The 22,372-nt window shown below is 38.6% G+C and overlaps 1 protein-coding gene across 6 annotated transcripts in view; it reads left to right on the top strand.

Annotated features, from left to right (window-relative positions):
* The window catches only part of ANO5 (anoctamin 5), an 88,404-nt gene extending 66,423 nt beyond the window's left edge, over nt 1-21,981 (top strand). For 5 of the 6 annotated variants that reach the window (XM_089521353.1, XM_089521350.1, XM_089521355.1 and 2 more), the window contains 9 exons: nt 345-419; nt 1,386-1,608; nt 3,356-3,525; nt 6,026-6,123; nt 6,717-6,847; nt 10,924-11,129; nt 12,873-13,054; nt 15,564-15,669; nt 17,899-21,981. In XM_089521353.1, the coding sequence (XP_089377479.1) occupies nt 345-419; nt 1,386-1,608; nt 3,356-3,525; nt 6,026-6,123; nt 6,717-6,847; nt 10,924-11,129; nt 12,873-13,054; nt 15,564-15,669; nt 17,899-18,123 (1,416 nt within the window). In that variant the 3' untranslated portion in view covers nt 18,124-21,981. The remainder of the gene's footprint in view (nt 1-344; nt 420-1,385; nt 1,609-3,355; nt 3,526-6,025; nt 6,124-6,716; nt 6,848-10,923; nt 11,130-12,872; nt 13,055-15,563; nt 15,670-17,898) is intronic. The other variant, XM_089521351.1, reaches the window with a different exon arrangement.
* The last annotated feature ends 391 nt before the right edge of the window (nt 21,982-22,372 follow it).

Raw genomic sequence — 22,372 nt, 5'->3', positions numbered from 1 at the left:
CTTTGCAAAACTGGAAAGGAAGAAAACAAATTAGCCCTATTTATCTTCCTTTTCAATGGGCAGATGTTCTTGATTTTCACCTTTCTATCCATGTATATTGTCCACAGGGTTGTCATGAGTCAGAGTCTACTTGAGGGCAGCTAACAACAACAATATTGTTCATTGAGACATCCATTCCTATCTTTCCCCCATAAGAGGAAATGTGCTGCAAATACCCTCTTTAAAGGGTATCAGAGTGGATTTCTTGGGGTGTGTTTGCTTTCTCACAATGGTTAAGGTTGCTTTCTGCAGTGCTCAGTATAAGATGGGTGGTTACATGTGCTATGCTTGCTTGACTGTTTCAGGAGCTGGAGCCTTATTTGCCCCTAACTAGTCAGGCTGTGCGGTTCTGCATCTCAGGAACTACAGTGTTGTTCTGGGTGAGCATCCTTTTGAATCATCACTTTAGCACATACTTAACCATTTTAAGCTTGACTTTGCTTTGCACCTCTTTTTTTGGGTGTGTTGCTTGCTATAAGGGCTGTGGACTTAATTTTTTTTTTTTTTAAACTGTTCTCCTGCTATCACGCAAGGCACACATTGAGTCATATAGTTTAGGAGATAATTCTTCAGAAATTGTAAACTGGAGGCTAAATTTCCCAGAACGCCTGAAAGCACTATTATAAAATTTACTATCATAAGCATTTGTCATTTAACTTGAGACCAAATCTCTTTACCTTTACAGTCTGGAAGAATTGAATCATGGATTTTATCAATTCAGTATAGACAGTTCAACTTTCCAATATGTAGTTGTACCCATGTACATCTTCAATTTCAAGACAAGGAAAGGAAAGTGCTCTAGCATTTGGAAAATTGAGACAGAACAGTGTTTATAATCTACATAAGGAATGTCCAGCTCCTCCAGTTGTAACAGACTACTGATGCATTTTGAGATTTCATTCCTCTTGTGTGGCTTGCATGAATTTGCATGGTGTACTTGTAGTCATTCTAAACATTCAGAATAAATCGGAGTTACAGCTCTGTTGAAACTATCACTTTAGACATGAAAGTGGGTGCAAAAAAAGAAGTTCAGTTATTTCAGAAAAGTAGAACATTGTGGGAAAGAACCTAACTTAGTGTTCTGACTGATTTGCTATTGTTCTATTGGAAAGAAGGATATGTGCAATAGAGGAGCATTTAAATATACAGTTCTTCTCCTGCTTACAGTCTGAAGTGATACCATCACTGATGGGATCATATTACACTATTATTAATGATATGTAGTTTGCATCTTTGGGTCTTGCCTACTCCAAAGGAGTAAAATGATATGATATCAGTGTCCTATGAATTACCAGTGGTTGAATGATATGATATCAGTGTTCTTACATCTCTGTGGTTTCTCTCAGATCTCTTTGATCATAGCAAGTATGATCGCTGTGATAGTCTACCGCCTTGCTGTTTATGCTGCTTTTGCTAGCATAATGGAGAACACTCAAACTCTGCAACCCATCCGAGGTTTATTGACACCACAGCTAGCCACTTCAGTCACTGCATCATTACTGAATTTTGTCATCATTATGATTCTGAATTTCATATATGAGAGGATAGCCATCTGGATCACAGATATGGGTAGGTATGTTGCATGAAGTCTAAAAGGACAGATATATACTCCACACACACACACTAATGGTGACTCATTTGGCACCTGGAAACAGAATCAGGTGTAGGTTGGTAGCTAGCATCCCTGAGAAAGGGCTTTGGAGGTCTTCCTCTATATCATGTGGCTTTGGTCCTAAATTGTCCACAGCTTCCATTCCAACTCTATAATCTTAAAATAAGAGTTTGGGCATACATTATTGCAGTGGATTAACTGTGCTTATACCATTTTACCAGTTTTATCACAGGAGAAAATGAAGAGAGAACTCAAACAAGATCCATTTCTTCTCATCCACTGATTACAGAATCCATAATTTACCATTTTTAGTCTAATTGTGACAGAGAGAGAGAGAGAAATGTGAGACAGGTAGACAAACAGAGAATAGGTCTTTCATGAGTTTCCTTTCCAGATGTAACATTGTGGACATGTGTCAACCACCTCTGTAAGAATTTACTAAAGCTCTGTTAATCTTGTAAATTATAAAATGACATTCTACACTGTATTATAATATACTTTCTTGAGAGAGGGAGTTATTTTTCATGCATATCCTTTATCTGCAAGTAACAGGAACAATATACATCCCCATCCACAAAAAAGGAGACTATGTAGAATCATAGCATTAATCTCCCACTCAACCAAAATTATGCTCAAAATTGTGCAACATAGATTCCAATCATACATGGACAGAGAAATTCTAGATTTGCAAACAGAATTTAGGAAAGGAAGAGGCACTACAGATCACAGTGCTAACATACAATGGCCAAAGGAGTATACCAAAGAATTCCAGAAAAACTCAGCATGTATAAACTATAGTAAAGCGTTTGAATGCATAGATCATGAAAAACTATGGAAGGCTCTTAAAGTAATGGGAGTGCCACTACATATGATAGTCTTGACGAGAAATGTCTACTTAGGACAAGAGAATACTGAACAGAACATGGAGAAACAAACTGGTTCCCAATTGACAAAGGGGATCAGGCAAGGTTGCATTGTATCACCCTACTTACTCAATTTCTATGCAGAAAATATCATACAAAGAGCAGGCTTAGATTAAGCAGAAAGAGTGAAGATAGAAGGAAGGAATATCAGCAATCTAAGATATGTGGATGACACCATACTAATAGCAGAAAACATCACAGACTTGGAACAGTTATTAATGAAGGTCCAAGAAGAACATGGAAGGATAGGCTCACTGGTGAACAAAAAGGAAACAAAAATAATGACCACATAGGATCTACATAAATTCAACCTAGACAATGAAAAAATCAAACAGTAAAAGAGTTCCCCTACCTTGAATCAAAAATTGATCAGAACAAGTAACTGAAGTCAAGAGATGGGGGGGGGGGGGGCCTAGAAATGGGAAGGGCAGTTTTGTAAAAACTAGACAAGATCCTAAGATAATGAAAACCTTCAGAATAATTCTGAAATAAATCTTTTCTACTATAAGATGATCTCCAGTTAAAATCAGCAAAATTATATTTTGCTTTCATTTTATAAAAATAAGCTGCTGGCAATTGCATTCTGTTTTAGATGTGTTACTTGGTACCCTCTGCTGGTAAGAATGTCATTCACAGTCTCACAGTGTTCTACAGAAATAGCTTTCTCTCACAAGACTACTATTATTTTTTTATGTTTTAAAAAACCTCACTGGTGGCTTGCTGAGCTTGTCAGTGGTGCAAAATGTATGAAATCTCTGTTTGTTTGTTTTTGAATTTGCAGAAATCCCAAGAACTCACCTTGAATATGAGAACAGACTCACTATGAAGATGTTCTTGTTTCAGTTTGTCAACTATTACTCTTCATGTTTCTATGTGGCTTTCTTCAAAGGGAAGTTTGTGGGGTATCCTGGTCTTTACACATATATGTTTAACCAGTGGAGAAACGAAGAGGTGTGTAATCATTTTTCAACTGAAGCAATCATCCAGAATTTCATCATTATAGTACAGAAATCCAACATCATGTTATCAAAATGCACTTCAGTTTTTTGTGGGTTTTCGGGCTATGTGGCCATGTTCCATAAGAGTTTATTCCTGACGTTTTGCCAGCATCTGTGGCTGGCCTCTTCAGAGGATGCCAGCCACAGATGCTGGCAAAACGTCAGGAATAAACTCTTATAGAACATGGCCACAGCCCGAAAAACCTACAAAAAACTATGGATGCAGGCCATGAAAGCCTTCAACTTCACATTAAAAGACATGTCAATTTATCTAAATTAGCCAAATCTAATAGTTTTATTAGCCAATCTTGCAGTGTTGGAGCAGAGGAATTTTTCCACATGCTGGCATACTCTAACCTTGCAGCTATTATCATATAAAATAATGGTCTTTCTTTTGATTTGTTCATATTCGTATCCTTTTCTATCATAGTCAATAAGTACAATTCTGGGCTCATATTTAATTTCACATTCAAAAATTTTTCAATTTCTATATGAATTGATCTCCAAAATGTTTTAGCTTTTTTACAAGTCCACCATTGGTGATAGAAAGAACCAATTTCATTCTGGCCTTTCCAGCAATTTGGAATCATTTTTTTTATACATTTTTGATAATTTAGCCAGAGACAGGAGCCATCTATAATGCATTTTTAAAATATTTTCTCTTATATTTTGCGTTAATGTGATCTTGCTTGTTGTTTTCCAAACTTTCTCCCATTCGTCTGTGTCAGTATTATGACCAATGTTTTTTGCCCATTGAATCATCGACTCCTTGATAAATTCATCTTCTGTATCCCATTTTAATAATATTTAAAAAATTTTAGAAAGGGTTTAATGTTTTTCCTTTATTAATTTTTTTTCTAATTCAGTTAAATTCCTCTGCTTTCCATTTTTTTTTTAATTTCTATTTTTAATTTTTCTCTTAATTGTCTAAATAATAACCAGTGGCCCTTAAAACCCTTGTCTTCCAATTCCTCTTGTGTTAGAATTTCAATTTGATCTTCCTGGTATTTCATTAAATCACCAAATTTTATCCATGTGTTTTCCATAAAATTTTATTTATTGTACATAGCCTCATGTGATGAGATCCAAGTTGGTGTTTTGGGTGAACATCTTTCCTTATATATCTTCCACACCTTTAATAGAGATATTCTAATAAAATGATTATTAAAGTCTTTATTTACACTTTCTTTTCCGAACCATAAATAGGCATGCCAGCCAAACTGTAACCCACCCTTTTCCAAATTTAACAAATTTGTATTTTTTAACATGATCCCATCTTGGATCCAAACTAAACAGGCCGCTCTATAATACAATTTTAAATTTGGTAGTCCTCGTCCTCCTTCTTCTTTAATATCCTGTAATATTTTTGATTCTTGGTTTTCTTCCAGCCCAAATGTATCTTGAAATTTCCTTTTGCCAATAAGTATAGTAGTTTGGGAAGTACATTCATTTTTATAGATACAATTTTTCCGTTTAGTGATAATTTTAAATCTTTCCATTTCATTAAATCCATTTTAATTTTTCTCCAATTTTCTCATAATTATTTTTAAATAAGTCTGAGTTTTTTCCTTTTAATGCAATCCCCAAATATTTTGTCAGTTTGGCATCAGTTATGAGGTTACTCTCTCAGCAGTTCCAGAGACATAAGTATATGTTATTATTTTCTTAATTCTTAATCTCTTTTAGGAAGGTAGGTCCTAAAAGAAAAGAAATACTCAACATAAACTATGAGTAAGGTCAGATCTCCCTTCCTTAAGAAACTGAAAAATAAGAAAATAATACTGCATAAAAGTTATCACTTTAACTATACCCACGATAGACTATTGGTTTCAGAAAGTGATGGAAATGAAAGAGTTAGACAAATTAACAATGTTGATTAATAACAAAAAATAAGGAAAAGAAATTAAAGGATTGGGACCCAATAAAAAAATACTGGTTTAAGAAATGTAATGTAAATGAAGAATTGTTATAAGAAGCAATATTACTTGAAAGTTAGAATAGATAAAGAATATAAAGGACTTTGGGTAGTTAGGATACCTAGAAGAAAAGACAAAGACAAGAAACGAAATGGCAGAAACTAACATAAAGATAGATAGGTAAATTATCAAGGTTATTCTGGACATATTTGATACTCCACAAAATGTTATAATTTTTGACTTTGGATATATGAAAATTAGGCAAGGAATTGAACGTAATAAGAGGGAATCAATAAGCCAATGTATTATGTATCACCTTGTTTTGTTATCTCCGCAAGAATTTAGCTGATGTTACTTCTTTTATTTATTATTTGTGTTCAATATTAAGTTAATATATGTACAAATGGAAATAAATCTCAATAAAGAATATATATATATATATATATATATATATATATATATATAGTTATCACTTTAAAAAACTATGTTTTTCAAATGACAGACCAGTTGTATGTTTTGTTACTTTTCTTTCATTAGTGTGATCCTGCAGGATGTTTGATAGAACTAACAACACAGCTTACTATTATCATGGCCGGCAAACAAATTTGGGGCAATATCCAAGAAGCCTTTGTACCGTAAGTTATGCACTAATGCCAAGTAAACTACCTTTTTAAAACAGAGCAAAAATTAATGTTCCATTGTGTGCACTTAGTTCAGAGTAAAGGTATAGTGCAACCATATGAACCATAAGTGTCAGGTATCATAGAATCATAGAATAACAGAGTTGGAAGAGACCACAAGGGCCATCCAGTCCAACCCCCTGCCATGCAGGAAATCCAAATCAAATCATCCCTGACAGATGGCCATCCAGCCCGTCATAAGGAATGCTGACTTGTAATCTCTCCCCTTTAGTCTTTCGTTGAACTCACATGCAGTGGAGGGATGGATCTGATGGGGCACATGGTGGCAGGGACAGGGTTGAGCCAATTGACATAACCCTGTTCTTTTGTTTTATCTGATTGTAATTGTGCAGTTTGATATCCTGAAAACGATGATTCTGTAATATGGGCTTTTCATGCCTTGTCATTGTCTGTTTTAGAACAAATGCTTTGAAAACACACAGGTGTTTTGTCATACACCAGGTGTTTTGATACAATACTCTCTCCTCTTGTTTTGGGTTTAATCTGGAATTTGCCCTATCTTGTATTTCTGTCTTCCCAAACCACAGGTGGATATGGAATTGGTGGGGCCGTCGAAAAGCCAGGAGCAATCCAGAGAATTTATACAGTCGATGGGAGCAGGACCATGACCTGCAGACCTTTGGAGCTTTGGGCCTATTCTATGAATACTTAGAAATGGGTAAATACAAAGGGTGCCTATGATGGGGAAAGCACTGCTGTTAGAGTTCCTGCCAACATGAGGCTTGTAAACTCACATTTTTTTGGCCCAGTACTCATGTTGAACCAACAAGTTTAACATGAGCAACAAATAATTCAGATACCCATGTAACTGTAAGAATTCACCTCTTTGGAATAGAACTTGCTAAACTTGGGAGTTTATCGCATCGCGTTCCGAGAACATTTTTGGAACCCGATTGGAACGGAACACTTTCAACTTTACCGCACGGTTTTGTCCCCATCGGGTTCCCATCGGGTTCTACATACCCCTCAAAGTGTTCCATATGTGTTCCTCGGAGGGAACGGATTAGAAAGTGATCCAAGCTTGTGGAAACGTTTTTAAAACGGTCCAAGAAATGTCAGAGCGGTAATGTAATCCGTTCTTACTTCCGTTCCCATGTTCTGCCTTGTTGTGATTGGCTGAAAGGACTTCCCTCCCTGCATTCTGTTTCCCAAGCTCTAGCCTGGCCCTGGATGGGGCTCTTCGACTGCAGAGTCCTCCAAAGCTTGGCTGGAGCTTGAGAGAGGCTGTCTCCCCAGCTCTAGCCTGGCCCTGGATGGGGCTCTTCGACTGCAGAGTCCTCCAAAGCCTGGCTGGGACTTGAGAGAGGCTGTCTCCCCAGCTCTAGCCTGGCCCTGGATGGGGCTCCTCGACTGCAGAGTCCTCCAAAGCTTGGCTGGAGCTTGAGAGAGGCTGTCTCCCCAGCTCTAGCCTGGCCCTGGATGGGGCTCCTCGACTGCAGAGTCCTCCAAAGCTTGGCTGGAGCTTGAGAGAGGCTGTCTCCCCAGCTCTAGCCTGGCCCTGGATGGGGCTCCTCGACTGCAGAGTCCTCCAAAGCTTGGCTGGAGCTTGAGAGAGGCTGTCTTCCCAGCTCTAGCCTGGCCCTGGATGGGGCTCCTCGACTGCAGAGTCCTCCAAAGCTTGGCTGGAGCTTGAGAGAGGCTGTCTTCCCAGCTCTAGCCTGGCCCTGGATGGGGCTCCTCGACTGCAGAGTCCTCCAAAGCCTGGCTGGAGCTTGAGAGAGGCTGTCTCCCCAGCTCTAGCCTGGCCCTGGACAAGGTTTAAAAATGTAGGACCTTCTTTTTAAAATTTCCTGACCAGGAAATTTTTTTTTAAAAGTCCTACATTTTTCCTAGTTTGGAGGTCCCCAGGGATGGCAACCCTATGTTTATGTATATGTATAACATTATATATATATATATATATATATGTGTGTGTGTGTGTGTGTGTGTGTGTGTGTCTAAAAGTATACATACAATATATATACAATATACATATTTTATATATGTAATATATACAAAATATATATTATATATAATATAAATATATTACACACAATATATACATATATATGCATATATATATATATATATATATATATATATATATAAAATTTTGTATATATAGATTGCGGACTATATGTGTGTATACATGTGTGTGTGTGTGTGTGTGTGTGTGTGTGTCTATATGTATCTTGTATATAAAAAGATTAGGTTGTGTTTGCACAAATATCTCCCTGTAAAAGCCTTTTGTTCTGTGTATGTGGTACTCATGAACAAGAATACACAGTTACAAATACGCATGTGCAAATATTGAAACGTTCTCATACTTATCACGCTTCCTATAAGGACAAATGCGGTAAATTGTGTTCCCGTTACGTTCTTGGAACGCTTTACATTTTCGAATGCGATAATATCCGTTCCCATAACGTTACATCTTGAAACGTTTTCGGAACAGAATAGAAACGTTTCAGGCACTGATGCGATAACCTTCTTGGACTGTTCAAAGCATCATGTTTATAAAGGGTTCTGTATGCATTGTAGCTTCGTGGTTTTGTATGTCATTAACCATTAAGAAAAAGTTGACTTCTTTGGCACAAAACACAGTGTAGTTACATAATAACAGTAGAAGACATTCCACCTCCCCATCCACCCACCTACACATTTTTGATGTGTAATTATCACCATTTTCATATCTGTAATCTCAAAACAGGAATAAGATTACTTTTAATTAACCTTTAACACAGACTTAATGTGTAATAAATCCCATTTTATCTGTTCACAGGAGAATTCAGTCTGACCCTTTATAGACATAACTTATCTGGACTGTGTGTGAGAAGTAGATGGTGGGAGGCTGTTACATTGCAGTTTTACATAGTAGCCAACAGATGGCACATAGCAGCTAAGAAGAACATTGTTTTTGAAATAATGCTGGAATGCCTGTTGCTTTATGCTTGTTTTGCTGGCTGGCAAGAAGCGAGAAGCAGTAATCAAAGTCTCAGAAACAATAGCAGCAATTCAAGCAAGGCTAAGATAAACATTTTGCCTGCATTCATGATGCATGTAGTTAGTACATGCTAGCTGGTTTGCATTTAAATATATGCTGTTTGAACTTTTATTCCCTGTGCTAATGAATCAAAATACTGGGATAATAGGCCAACTTCCAACTTTTTATTATAATATTTTATAGACGCAATTGTTGTCCAAATGTTGTTGTTTTTAATTTATTGTTAGACACTTTGAATCCCAGTTGAGAGAAAGGTAAGATATAAATCCAATAAGTAAATAAATAAATTTGTGAGTATATCTGATCAGTGAAAAACACCTAGAAACCTTGAAGATGGTGAAATGTATAAGAGTAGTGTAACTGAACTGTGCCCATGAAAATTTAAAATTCAAGGACAGAAGAGATTACTATAGAATAAAAAAGAATATTGCATTGTTCTTTGTGTTTTTATATCTGTTATTCCCTCTTCTGTCTGGCCACCACAGAATTGATCTTCCATTATTTCCTAAAAACCTGTATACCTCCTGATTTCTATTTTAAAATATTCTAACCTGGTGTGGAAGTACTTGCCTACTTTTCCACGAATGCTCAGAAGGACAGATGACAGATGGATAAAAAGAAAATGGAGGAGGTTGATTAAGGAGGAAATAATGTACAGTTATTTTGGTAAAACCTTCTTAGAGCTGCTTTTGAAGCATGATTGCAGCACAAGAGCTTGCCAAAAGCCAGTAGATGTAGTTCAGATATTGGACTACAACCCTCATCATTCTCAGGCATCGTGCTGGCTGGTGAATAAGATTTCTCTTGTCTAGCACATCTGCAGCACTTTCATTAGAGATGAGAAAGGTAGAGGTAAATGCTTTATAGAATCAGTGAGTTTCTTTTATAGTTTACAGTTTTTTCTGTTAAACTTTTTTCAGAGAACAAGTTTCTACAGTGTGGCTGTGTTTTTCGCGGGCACGGTATACGCAGCTTTCAGCATATGCTGAAAGCTGTGCTGGAAAGCCCCTTGCACGCCCTGGAAGAAGTAATGGGGCATGCGCTCATGGGGCACGTGCGCTGCCATGCAGATACTGCCACACAGTCACAAGCCCCATTACTTCTAATGGGGCCCCAGCACACCCAGAATTTCCCTTACACAGGGGCTACCAGCTTGCAAGATTTCACATGGGTTTTCACTCCAGCGTAATAGGAGGCCGCACTGTATTTTTATGCTGAAAATCATCTTGCAAACTCAATCTGTGTTCACATTCTAAATAAATAACCATGAGGCTGTGCAGACCACCCTTAAGGAGCGGCCTGCAGCCACCTCCAGTTGTGCCAGATCAGGGCTGCAGCAACCGCATATCACGGCCCCAATCTGGCCTTTCCTAGAAAGGACACAATAGCTGGGGCACCACGGCTTTAAGGCACTCCTTTGGTGCTGTGTCATGTAAACATGTGGAATGGTGCACAGCGTCATGCTGCCATGGGGATGGAGTCAGGGCATGCGTCGTATAGACACCACACCCCAACTCTGCCCCCAGGCCAACCTTAATGGCTGATCTGCACAGCCCCTACAACTACTTTTAAAGCTGAACTCTTCCATTTTATCACAGAAACATATGCCCTCTTTTCTCCAGAATACTTGCATAAATTGTATTGCTTTCTGCCATATGCTTATGCCTCCAATTAGTAAATTGTTTGTGTCAGTGAGTATGATTTTAGATTACCTTAAAATATTTACCTTTTTTCCCCCCTTTTTCATACAGTCATTCAATTTGGATTTATTACTCTGTTTGTGGCCTCTTTTCCCTTGGCCCCACTCCTTGCTCTGATGAACAATATCTTGGAGATTCGAGTTGATTCTTGGAAACTAACAACCCAGTATAAAAGACCGGTGGCAGCTAAAGCACACAGTATTGGTATTTGGCAGGAAATTCTGAATGGGTTAGCAATCTTGTCCGTTGTCACAAATGTAAGTTATGTTGTTTTTTTAATAATAAAAATACTAACAAGCAAGGCATCTGTCTTATACATTGATCACACTACAAAATTTGGTAGTATCAACATTTCCTCAGGGGTCAGTGCTAATTGTAATTCTGTGATGCTAATCTAAGGATGGGCAATCTCCAGATAATGATGAGCTGCAATTACTATTATTCTGAAAATTTGGACATAGTGCCTGGGACAGATGGATCTGACAGGTGGATCTTCATCAAGAAACTACAGGTTGCATAATGCTGGGATAAGTGATGCACTTCAAGAAAATCACATTTCTGTGATACAAACAATAATAAAGACGTAGCATTAACAAAGCTGCTTATGCTTTAAATCTGAGGTTAGATTTAACTAGCAGGCTGAGAAGTACACATGGGACATCCAAATTAAGGGAAGGAACTTTCTCCTTACTTTCTTGGAAATTGTTAGTCCCCATATTGGACTGAATAACAAGATATATCCAATCTCTCCATATATAGTTGTGCTTCTTGTACTGCCATTTGCAGATGGTGAAAAATTAGTGCCATGCCCTCTCTGGTGCTTCCTGAATTGTGGATCAAAACTGGATATACTCCTAGAGCCTTTCATTCTGATTGAAGATGTGACTCTTCTGGAAAACATTTATTGCTAATTAATAGCAGCCCAACCTTGTATTTCTATGTTGGGATTTAAACTACAATAGTTGATTGTTTATATTGGTTGTGTTTAATTGCTGAATTATGAGCAAAGCTTTATTTTACAAAATGTCTGGGGGGGTTCTGGATGATGTAGCTGTAGATATTGTAGTCCAAACAAATACCTTCTCCATGTTCCTTTTATCACTAATTTCTTCTGCTAAATATTTAATGCTGTATATGCATTGAAGAAATAATTCAGTTTGACACCACTTTAACTGCCAGGGCTCAATGTTATGGAATTCTGGGAATTGTAATTTGTTGTGGCATCAGTGCTCTCTGACGGAGAAGGCCAAATATCTCACAAAATTACAATCCCCAGAATTCCATACTGTTGAACCATGACAATTAAAGTGGTGTCAAACTGGATTATTTCTGTAATGTGAATGCAGCCTAAGATAATTAAATGCCAGTGGCCATGCTAGCTGAGGGATACTATGAGGTAAAGTTCAAAAGTCAGTAACTTTTTCAAGCACTGCTTCTGGGAGTTTGATGATAACTGTAGTAGTAGCAGCAGCAGCAGCGCCTCTCATTGCTTTGGGTGTGATGGGATAGAAAGAGGAATGGTCACCCATAACCTTCTTGTCTGAGTGTGGTTCTGTACCCATGGTTTCATAATCATACCATTAATCTCTGTTGTATCATTTTGACTTTCAGTCAGCCTATTATATATAGTCATATTTTATATCCTTCTTTACTACAAAATTGGGACCCAAAGCAGCTCACAGTTTAAAAGAACAATACAATATTTGGAAAAAAATAAGAATTTATTCCTAGTAACAAAATAGGTATGTGTTACAAAAGTTTAGGGATTTCTTTTCTTTCTTTTTTTTTATGATCACTTGTGGCTATCACGAGTGTATTTGGGAAATCAAGTCAGTTCAACTGTTAGCAGGCTAGTATGCTTTGTGCACTTACTTGCAGGTAAAATGCAGCATGTCCAGTTCTAAATCAAATCAGTTTTTTCTCATCCTTAGCATAATGGATACTTCATTTAGTGTAAGGAGAATGAATTTATGTAACAGAGCACAATTTCTTTTCTGTAGGCATTCATTGTAGCCTTTACATCTGATATGATCCCTCGGCTGGTGTATTATTATGCCTATTCTACTGATCCTGATTCACCTATGAGTGGATATATTAATGACAGCCTCTCCATATTTAGAATATCAGATTTTCGAGAGAAAAACAGACCTGATGCAAACCCAGGAAACTTTACAAATTGCAGGTAAGTGCTAATCATGTTTGCGTTTGTATGTATGTATGTATGTTTCTATAATAAATGATTTCACAACTGTATTAGTCTTAAGCATAAAATTCACACCTTAACCCACATTATGCTTCATTTTGTAAGATAAAAGATGGGCCTCTTTAACCATCAGAATATGGGTTTTGTTTTATTACATGAACTGCAAGGGACATATTTGTCTTCTTGCAGACAATGTATAAATATATTGATCAACTCATATGATAGAAGAAAAATACAAGAGGAGGCAAAATTATGAAAGTCTAGTGATTTTAGCCTTTCAATTTTGCCTTCTCACATACATTTACAATAAGTCAGCCTAGAAGTGGTGTATGTAGTGCTAATGTAGTGCTAATCTTGTGGTTGCCACTGAAAACTGCAACCTCATGTTTATCCCCCCCCCCCACACACACACACACACTTTCATGTAGGGTAAAATAAACATGTGACATAAGATCATTACATAGAATCATATAATGTTAGAGCTGGAAGAAACCACAAGGGCCATCTACTCCAACAAATGACATTCAGTAATGCACAACTAAACTACTCCTGAAAGATATCCATCCAATATTTGCTTAAAGACATCCAAGGTGAGGAGCCCACCACTGTTGAACAGCTCTTATAGTAGTAATGAATGGCCAATGTCTGGGGAGGAGTGCAAGATGGTATTACTCTTTTACTACATATCAGTTGGTGGCCTTTCACTCTACACAAGTATGATGCTATGATTCCATTAACTGGTATGGTTGCTTCATATGGAATGCTGAGACTTGTCACTTGATGAGTTGCTGGGGCTCTCTGATAAGTCTAAATACCCCTTGCTAAAGTTCTAACCCCAGAATTCCATAGGACATTGATGTGACAGATAATGAGGAATCATAGTGCTATAACTGTAGTCAGGAAGGGCACATGAAAAAAGAAGGCACTGACATGGATTTACATTTTTCAGTGGAACCCTATTATTTCCTCACCTATATCTAGCCTAAAAGCAAATGCTATTTGTATACTGTTACAAATATTATTTTGTAATAGTACACAACTACTATTTTGTATCACATGATTAATTTTTTCAGTGCCCTTATAAAGAGGTTACTTACGTAACCTATTCTTAGCTCTGCCTGCACTGGCCAGGCTACTCCAGGGGCAGCCCAGAGTATCTTGGCCCTGGAGTTGCACCAACCCTCCCCCAGTTATGAGGGTCCTCCATTCTGATACTGGGCAGCTGTTCACACACGCATGCCACTGAGTCACCCAGTGCAACTGCTGCCACCCTGGATAACTTCACTCTGAGGACAGTATGAGGAGTACATCAATGATCACATGGTTAGACTCCTTTTTCTGACAGTGGCTAGTGATGGTACAGGAAAGCTCAGGAGAACATGTTTTAAACAGCCACCTGGTGTCAGGAGGGAGGGATCCAGATCTTCTGGGAAGATCCAGAGCAAGCAGGTAATTTAGAGCCAAAACAGACAGACCAAAATAAAGCTGCTTTGGGTCACTTTGGAGGGATGCTGTTTAAATGATGTATGTGTCCTAAGAAGCTGGAAGCCATTTCAAAGCCACACTCCAGTCCTAAGGACTGGAGCACAGCTTTGGCACAGCCTCTGGCTTTCTAAGATGTGTGTGTTATTTAGACATCATACCTCCAAAGTGACCAGAAGCAGCTTTATTTTGGCCTGTCTGTTTGGACTCTAAGTTAAGAGGGGTATACCCTGGGTCTGGTGTTGAATGGGCCAGACGTTGTCCAGTCTGATCACACCAGAACCAGCGTTTGGACCATGCATCATCCAGTGTCCCCACTGAGAAGACAGGTAGAGGCCATTTTATTGGGACCATGGATATAGGGCCTTAGGATTAGATTCATCTTCTTGTTCTCTCCATTCTTCTCTCTCGAACGAGCCTGTGAGTCCTTTGCCCTGTTGGATACATGTAGTAGTGTGGGGCTACCAGCTTGCAAGATTTCACATGGGTTTTCACTCCAGCGTTTTCCCATAATTCTGTATACATTATTCCAGCATTGTGTGCTGATGGAAAAATCTTGCCTTGAAAATCCACTCTAAAAGTATATAGTTTATTGAAATGAATTTCAAGGTTTCCCTTTGCACCATTTAAGCATTGGTGGTTTGTTCTGAATAAATATCATACTTTCCATGCTGTGATATGATTCTCCTGCCTGATTTATTCTGCCCCTTGATCCACTCTGATATACAAATACTATCCAAGCATCACCTTATGACAGCTGCATGCCCTGTGTACATAGCTCCACTAGCAATTCTTCACAATCTGTTTTTGCAACGAATGAGCAAATGAGAGACATGAGCCAGTTACAAGAGCCTTGCTTTTAAAATAAATAAATAAATAAAAACATTAAGATCAGGATAAAAAGTCTTCTTAAATGACAGCTGTACTTGAATGTAAGTGCCACAGAACTTGTCAACTGTCTGTGTTTGAATATGACCCTTCACCTTGACATGTTTGTATTCAACAGGTATAGGGACTATCGATATCCACCAGACCATGAGAAGCAGTACACGCACACAATGCAGTTCTGGCACATCCTGGCCGCCAAAATGGCTTTTATCATTATTATGGAGGTAAATCTTCTCCTCAACTCCTGAAATCAGTAAGCTAGAGCAAAGAGTTAGTATGGCTTTAATGAATACAAGTGACACTACTGATGTTAAAAAATGCTTTTTAGCACATAATAGAAGAAAGTTTTTTTAAAAAAGAAAGAAAGAAAGTGCAGTTAAGTTACTAGAATTGAAGGGAAACACTCAACGAACTCAAGTTGCACATGAGTCCATAATCAGATATTGTTTGTTCCCACAAATGTTATAAAGATGCAATAGGATTTCACAAACCTAACTGCACATCCTCTGAATACAGAAAACATGGAGGGGTAGCTGTGTTGGCTATTTAACAAATGCAAACAAAAATCCATCAGTGATACCTTTATTGGCCAACCGAAATGCACAATATACTTGTTGCAAGCTTTCGAAGCTCCATGGGCTTCTTCATCAGGAAAGATGTCACAAACCAAACAGGAGGGTAAAAAACAACAATTGGAGATGTTGCTCAGAAGCCTGCATGTTGTTTCTGTCCTTAGTAAGGATGTATACTGGGGAGGATATATTTTGCAGGCAGGCTCCTCTTCCTTCTGGCCTTCTGGCAATAATGAAATTTTCAAAGTCCAGGAAATGTAAACTCCATTGTTATGTTTATTATTATGTTTATTATTATTATGTTTATTTATATCATGCCTTCCTTACAGTACAGGGTGTAGTGAGGTGGGGGAGGATGAGGAAAGGGTTGGTCGCAGCGAGATGAGGAGGAGGAAGACCCAGGGGAGGAGAGAGAGGCGGAGTTAAGGGCCCAAGGGGCGGATATAAAAGGTGAGGGAACGTTGAGCACATGGTGGAAGGGGAGACACGGAATAATTGGAAGTGGCGAGGCAGTCGGAAGAGGGAGAGGACAGGTGACCATAAGTCCCAGGAGAGAAGGGCGGCCCGTCTCATTGCAGAGCCAACATGGGTTGTTGCGGATAGGTCTTCACGTAGAGGTGTAGCTACGAGACCCCAAGGAGGAGGGAGATTTCAGGCATCTTCAAGAGGGCGAGTGGAGGGAGAAGGAAGGCAGCACCTTGAAGAAAGAATGGTGGTACCCGAAAGGAGAGTGATGGGAGCAAGCCCCGGTCCCCACTGAGTGGGATAAGTCCAAAAGAGAACCCCAGGAAAAGTGCTTTGCTCCTAGGGTCAGCCAAGCTGAGGACACACCCTGAAGAAGGGCACAGCGGTTAGAGCTTTGTTGGTGTTGGGATGTTGCGGGGGGGGGGGGGGGGAGAAGTTTGTTCTGTTCACATTAATAACTAAGAAAAGTTTGACTGCATACACATCCGGAGTTCATGAGTTTGTTTCTCACCTGGCGTGGGTTAGAGGACACCCAGCCAGAATGCAGGTGGGAGCACAGGCCCCGCCCACACAGGGACTCAAGGTGGCATCTCAACAGGGACCCCACTTTTGCAATCCAGTACATTTCCATCCCAGTGAGGTTACAGGCCTCTGGTTATCTTTATACTTTTCAGCTCCCAAATGTTGCCTGGATTAGGAACAGCTACTGCAACCATAGAAGCTAACATTGTGAATGCAGCCTGGATACATTTTACAAATAGCCACAACTATTCTATGTTCTTCCAGTTTGATTATGATGATGATGATGATTTTATGATCTGTCTTCCATTTAAGAATTATCTATGTCATCTGTTTAACCAGTATCTATGATCTTCCTCTTTTTGAATCAAGAAAAGTGCTGAAAGGGTTTGTTTATTTGATATCAGGGCTTTTTCTTCTAGGAATGGCAATGTATAGGCATTTCTATGATGGTGCAATACATCCCAATTTCACTATTGTTTTACACCCAAAATAGATATTAGGTTAATTATGTGAATGCAGTTAATGTTAACATTTTTGGTTACATAAATGGCAAGCTTTTGAACTGAGTATAGGATGTTTATGTCTATCTTTTCTTTCTCAAGAAAAATCCCCTCCTCCAAATCTCCAAATACTCCAAATAGGAGTATTCATTACTCCTATTAAGGGAATTTTTACCTGGATGATGGTAGAAAAAGAGTTAACTTTCCCTTCCCACCCATCTTGGTTTCTTTTGTTTATATAAACAAAAATGCTTGTTAACTGCATTCACACAATTAATCTCACATCTATTTGGCCTTCAACAGTGAGCATTAAAAGTCAGACTTAAGGCCTGTTGTTCATTCTTCAGTGTTATTTACTTGCATCTTTTGTTTGTGCTGTTCTCCTGCCTTTCAGCACGTTGTCTTCATTGTCAAATTCTTTGTGGCCTGGATGATTCCTGATGTCCCAGCTGAAGTGAAAGCCAAAATAAAGCGTGAAAAGTACTTGACACAAAAAATACTACATGAGTATGAACTATATAAGCTTAAGCAAAAGCTGTGTGAAGGAAGGACAGATGCCAGCATGGAAAAAGCAGTCTTGGCGACTGAAGGGAAGGTAGAATTATCAGAGCTCATGTAGCCCTAGCTGTCTGCCTGGAATTCCAACCTGTGAAATTTTGATGATTCAGGATCTGTGATGAGCTTGCAGCTCAGCATGTCGTGAAAGCTGTCCAGTCTTTTTCATCAGTTTCTTTCTGGACTTGAAACTATTCCTAAAACAATTGGAAAGAGACAGCATGGATTGATGGCATGGATTGAAGATAGTCTACCAAGCCTTTTCAGTTCTGTACTTTTGCTGCTGTGTAACCTTGAAAAACAAGCTTCCGTTTGTGGAGTTGCAGCATCTCTTTCATTGCCTTGCCTTTCTAAGATTGTTTAGGCTTTTTTTGGAACTATGAATGTCTTAATTGTGTTTCTGATGTGTAGCCCTCAGAGTACTGTATTTTCAGTGGTGGCCATGCCATGCTGTGCAAATGTGAGAAGATGCTCCCCAGTGAGGTCAGGGTGTTGCAAAGAAGGAAATAAACTATGGCCTCATGTTTATATGTATGAATTAGTATATATGAGTTGATAAGGCCAAGAGTCTGAAATGTAGTCCTTCATTTGTTGATAAAGAGAATTTGTATCCTTTTATCATTCTCTTATTTGGACTTTAAATTGTGCCACAGACTCTGATGGCTCTGTCCCATTCATGTGTGCCTGTTACCAAATTCAGGGACACTGGGAACTGAAGTCCCCATCTACTACTTTTAGTTAACCTGGATAAGGCAAAAAGGGCTTAGTAAGCAAGTACAGGAATGTTTGAGACATTTTTGCCAAATGGTACTATCAACACACAAATTGTGCCTATTTTTAGAAAAACAGAGGCATTGCTCAGTGTTAAAGAACAACTAGTCTGCAATTCTCTGTTCATAGTGACTGTTCAATAGCTTGCAGTTTTCTAGCTGTGATAAATTTGAGCATAATGATATTTGGAACTTTACTTGGAAAGTCTTACACATATCACAAGTGTGCACTTCTGCTGCACAAATCTGCACCTTCAAATGCCTTCTGACAGACTGATTTTGTGGGCTGTTTTTAAGGCTCAGATACACCTAAGTAGCAGAAATGCTGTATATGATTGCTTCATAGTCTAAAATGTGGTGGACAAGTTGCTGCCCTCCAGATGTTGCCAGTGTACAGTTGGCAATGGTGAAGAATGCTGGGAGTTGTAGTCCAACAACATCTGGATGAGCATACTTTGTCCACTCCTAATCTATACCCAACAAAAATAAAAATGTTGAAATGCTTTTTCATAATTTAGTTTTATGCCAAGTAATTTCCTCAGGTAACTTTTCTCCACAGTAAATATATGAGTAAAATTTATGCAAACATCTTATTTCATTGCCATAGAGATGCTTTGCTGTTTTAATTTAGCATTCACCATTTTTTAAAAGAATTAAACTCTTATATGTGTACTGTGGGATAAATGACTTAATTTACCCTACAGAAAGAAAGATTATTTTTAAATCAATATGACATTTAATTGATAACATATTTCGTAAAGGCAAGAACCACTGAAGGGTCCTTTAATTTGGTTATTGACTTCTATATTATTTGTCTTAATTCCTTACCTCTGATTTTATTGTAACAGTTTCAGAACCCCTCAAGAAGGCATCCACAGAGCTATAAAATGTAAACAAAGCTGTGTTACTAACCCACCTTAGTAGTAAACCTGTTTATGTTTGTACAGAACATGTATTCTTGATATTTTATTAATGAAATGTTGTATACCTTGATATAGTCAGATGTCCAATTCCAAGAAATATTGTTATTATTATTGTTGTGATTTTTTAAAAAAAAAATGCCAAGAAAAGAAACAATTGGGGGAGGAACAATCTTGAGACAATTTTGCAGTCATATACAGTCTCAGCATAGGATGGGCATGCAAACCTAGCCAGAAACCTTTTGCAAGCCGTACATTTGGTTTGTTATAGAATTTCAAGAATCTACAATTATTTTTGAGATTTTGCTACATTTCTAATAGCCATGTCTACCTAACACTGCTTGTTTGCACTTGAGGAAGAAAAGGTATGTGAAAATACTCACTGTCTTATATACGTAGGCTGTTGTATCTTACAAGTGAATTCACAACTTTCATAGAAGTATCAAACTTCCTCACACAATCATGTGCAGCAGTAGCTGGTCACAACAAGGACAAGTTTTGCAAACTTTCTAGCTGGATTAGTTCTGTGCACACCAGAAGGATGTTAACTGACAGACACCAAGTGTTTGCTGGATTCTGTCTATCAAAAAGCAAACAGTTTAGACATTATCATAATAACATGTTTTCAGTATATTTGCACTTTGAAAGTTGTGCTCAACTGTTAAGCATTGAAACAAATATCCTTGCCTGTGTTTTGCATGTGAGCAACAGTATATACTCCTTTGTGTTCCATTTCTGATACCATAACAGCAAATTGCCCACTTTGGAAAATATTTTCAAGACTCAGTTTTTTCAGAGGAACAGGGGTCACTGGTGAACATGCAAGTCCTAAACCCGTGGGTAAAATGACACAATTTCATCTAGAAATGAAAATGCTTATCATAGGAACCAAAAATTATGTAGATCATACATTGTTCCAACAGAGAGGGGTCTGCAAAGTACAGTCACCCCTCCATTTTTGTGGGGGATCTGTTCTGCACCCCGTGAAAATGGAAAATCACCAATATTCAAGCCCCATTGGCTTGAATGGCAATGCGTGCCCACCCCATTTTCATAGAAACATAGAATCATAGAGTTGGAAGGGACCACAAGGGCCATCCATTCAATCCCCCTGCCATGCAGGAACTCTCAATCAAGGCATACCTGACAGATGGCCATCCAGCCTCTGCTTAAAGACCTCCAAGGAAGGAGACTTTCACTACACTCCGAGGGAGTTTGTTCCATTGTCGAACAGCCCTTACTGTCAGGAAGTTCCTCCTAATGTTGAGGTGGAATCTCTTTTCCTGTAACTATTTGTCCCCCTTCATTTGCCACAAGGGAAGTAGACTCCAAATCTGCAAGAACAGAGGGGCGACTGTATATCCAGACACCAAGGATGCTGTCCAAATAGCCTGGTTTGTTTTGCCAAGCTCTACATGAAGTGAAACTTATGTTGTGTTTTGGGGTAGGCATATTAGCTTAGTATCAGAGAGAACGTACCATTTGAGAAAAACAGGTGCCAGTTATGTATGAGGTGGGCTTGATATGTTGAATTTCAGTTCAACATATCAAGTTAGAGGCTTATTTGAATGCGTGTGTAAACTCTGCTTTGCACTGTTGAATAGGATAACCAGTTGCCCGATATCTGCAATTATGTTTTTGTTCTCTTTACCTTTAGCATCCATGGTCCATTTTGGATGTATGTAATTATGAAGATTCATGAAAAAAATAACTCCATGGGTTTAGGCATAAAATCAGGAAAGCAGTGTTAGTTTTCTGTTCTGGAACACACTGAGGATGAAGTATTATTTTCTTTTTCAGATTCTCACATTCTGAGTCAACACCGTTTTTGCATTTTAAGTCAGCCTGACTTTTGCTTACTCTTTGTGATGACATTGTCATTTAGTGTACTAGAACACCATTATTTTATTGCTGAAGTGCATGTACAGATAATGTAGAAATATCATATACTGTATATTTATTATGCCAAAGACACTTTGCAATCACCAAAAATGTACATGTATAACCAAAAAAGCCTCCTTAGAACTGAATATTAAACACACCACTGCTGTTTTACAATGCTCTTACAGTTCTAAATACAGAATGTGAAGTATTTTTACTCTAGTTTTATTTGAATTATTGTTAAAAGACTTTGTAACCAACTGTAATGTTTGCAAAACTGAATAGCATGAGGCAACAACTTAACACTTACATATTAATATCTTTAATAGTACTTGACGCAAAAATACCTAGTGCGACAAAGGCCCGTTCCGCACGGGCCTTTGCGGCACCCCCGTCACGTGCTAGGGGTTGGCCAAGGACCTAGCGTCCATACCGGCCTCACCCCTAGCACGTGACGGGGGTGTAAAAATGGCCACACCCTATACACATGGGCACGGCCATTTTTACGTGCCGGATGCTTAGCATCGCGAAAATGATGCATCAAGTGCGCCATTGGTGCCTCGTCGCATCATTTCCGCGACACAATAAGTGCCATTTTGGTGCTTCTTTTTAGCTGTGCCAGGAAGCCTCACGGTTTGGCCGCTGGGGCTTCTCAGCGCAGCTAATGACGGCGCAGGCAGAGCGCCGCTTTTCGGCGCTCTATAACGTGCCAAAGTTAAGTAAGATTGTTCACTAACAAGCA

This window comes from Sceloporus occidentalis, unplaced genomic scaffold (genome assembly GCF_023333645.1).
Source record: "Sceloporus occidentalis isolate IW3139 unplaced genomic scaffold, rSceOcc1.0.p SCAF_4, whole genome shotgun sequence".
In the NCBI taxonomy this organism is placed as follows: Eukaryota; Metazoa; Chordata; class Lepidosauria; order Squamata; family Phrynosomatidae; genus Sceloporus; species Sceloporus occidentalis.
The sequence above is the reverse complement of the archived record's forward strand: the minus strand, read 5'-3'. Positions and strand labels throughout refer to the sequence as shown.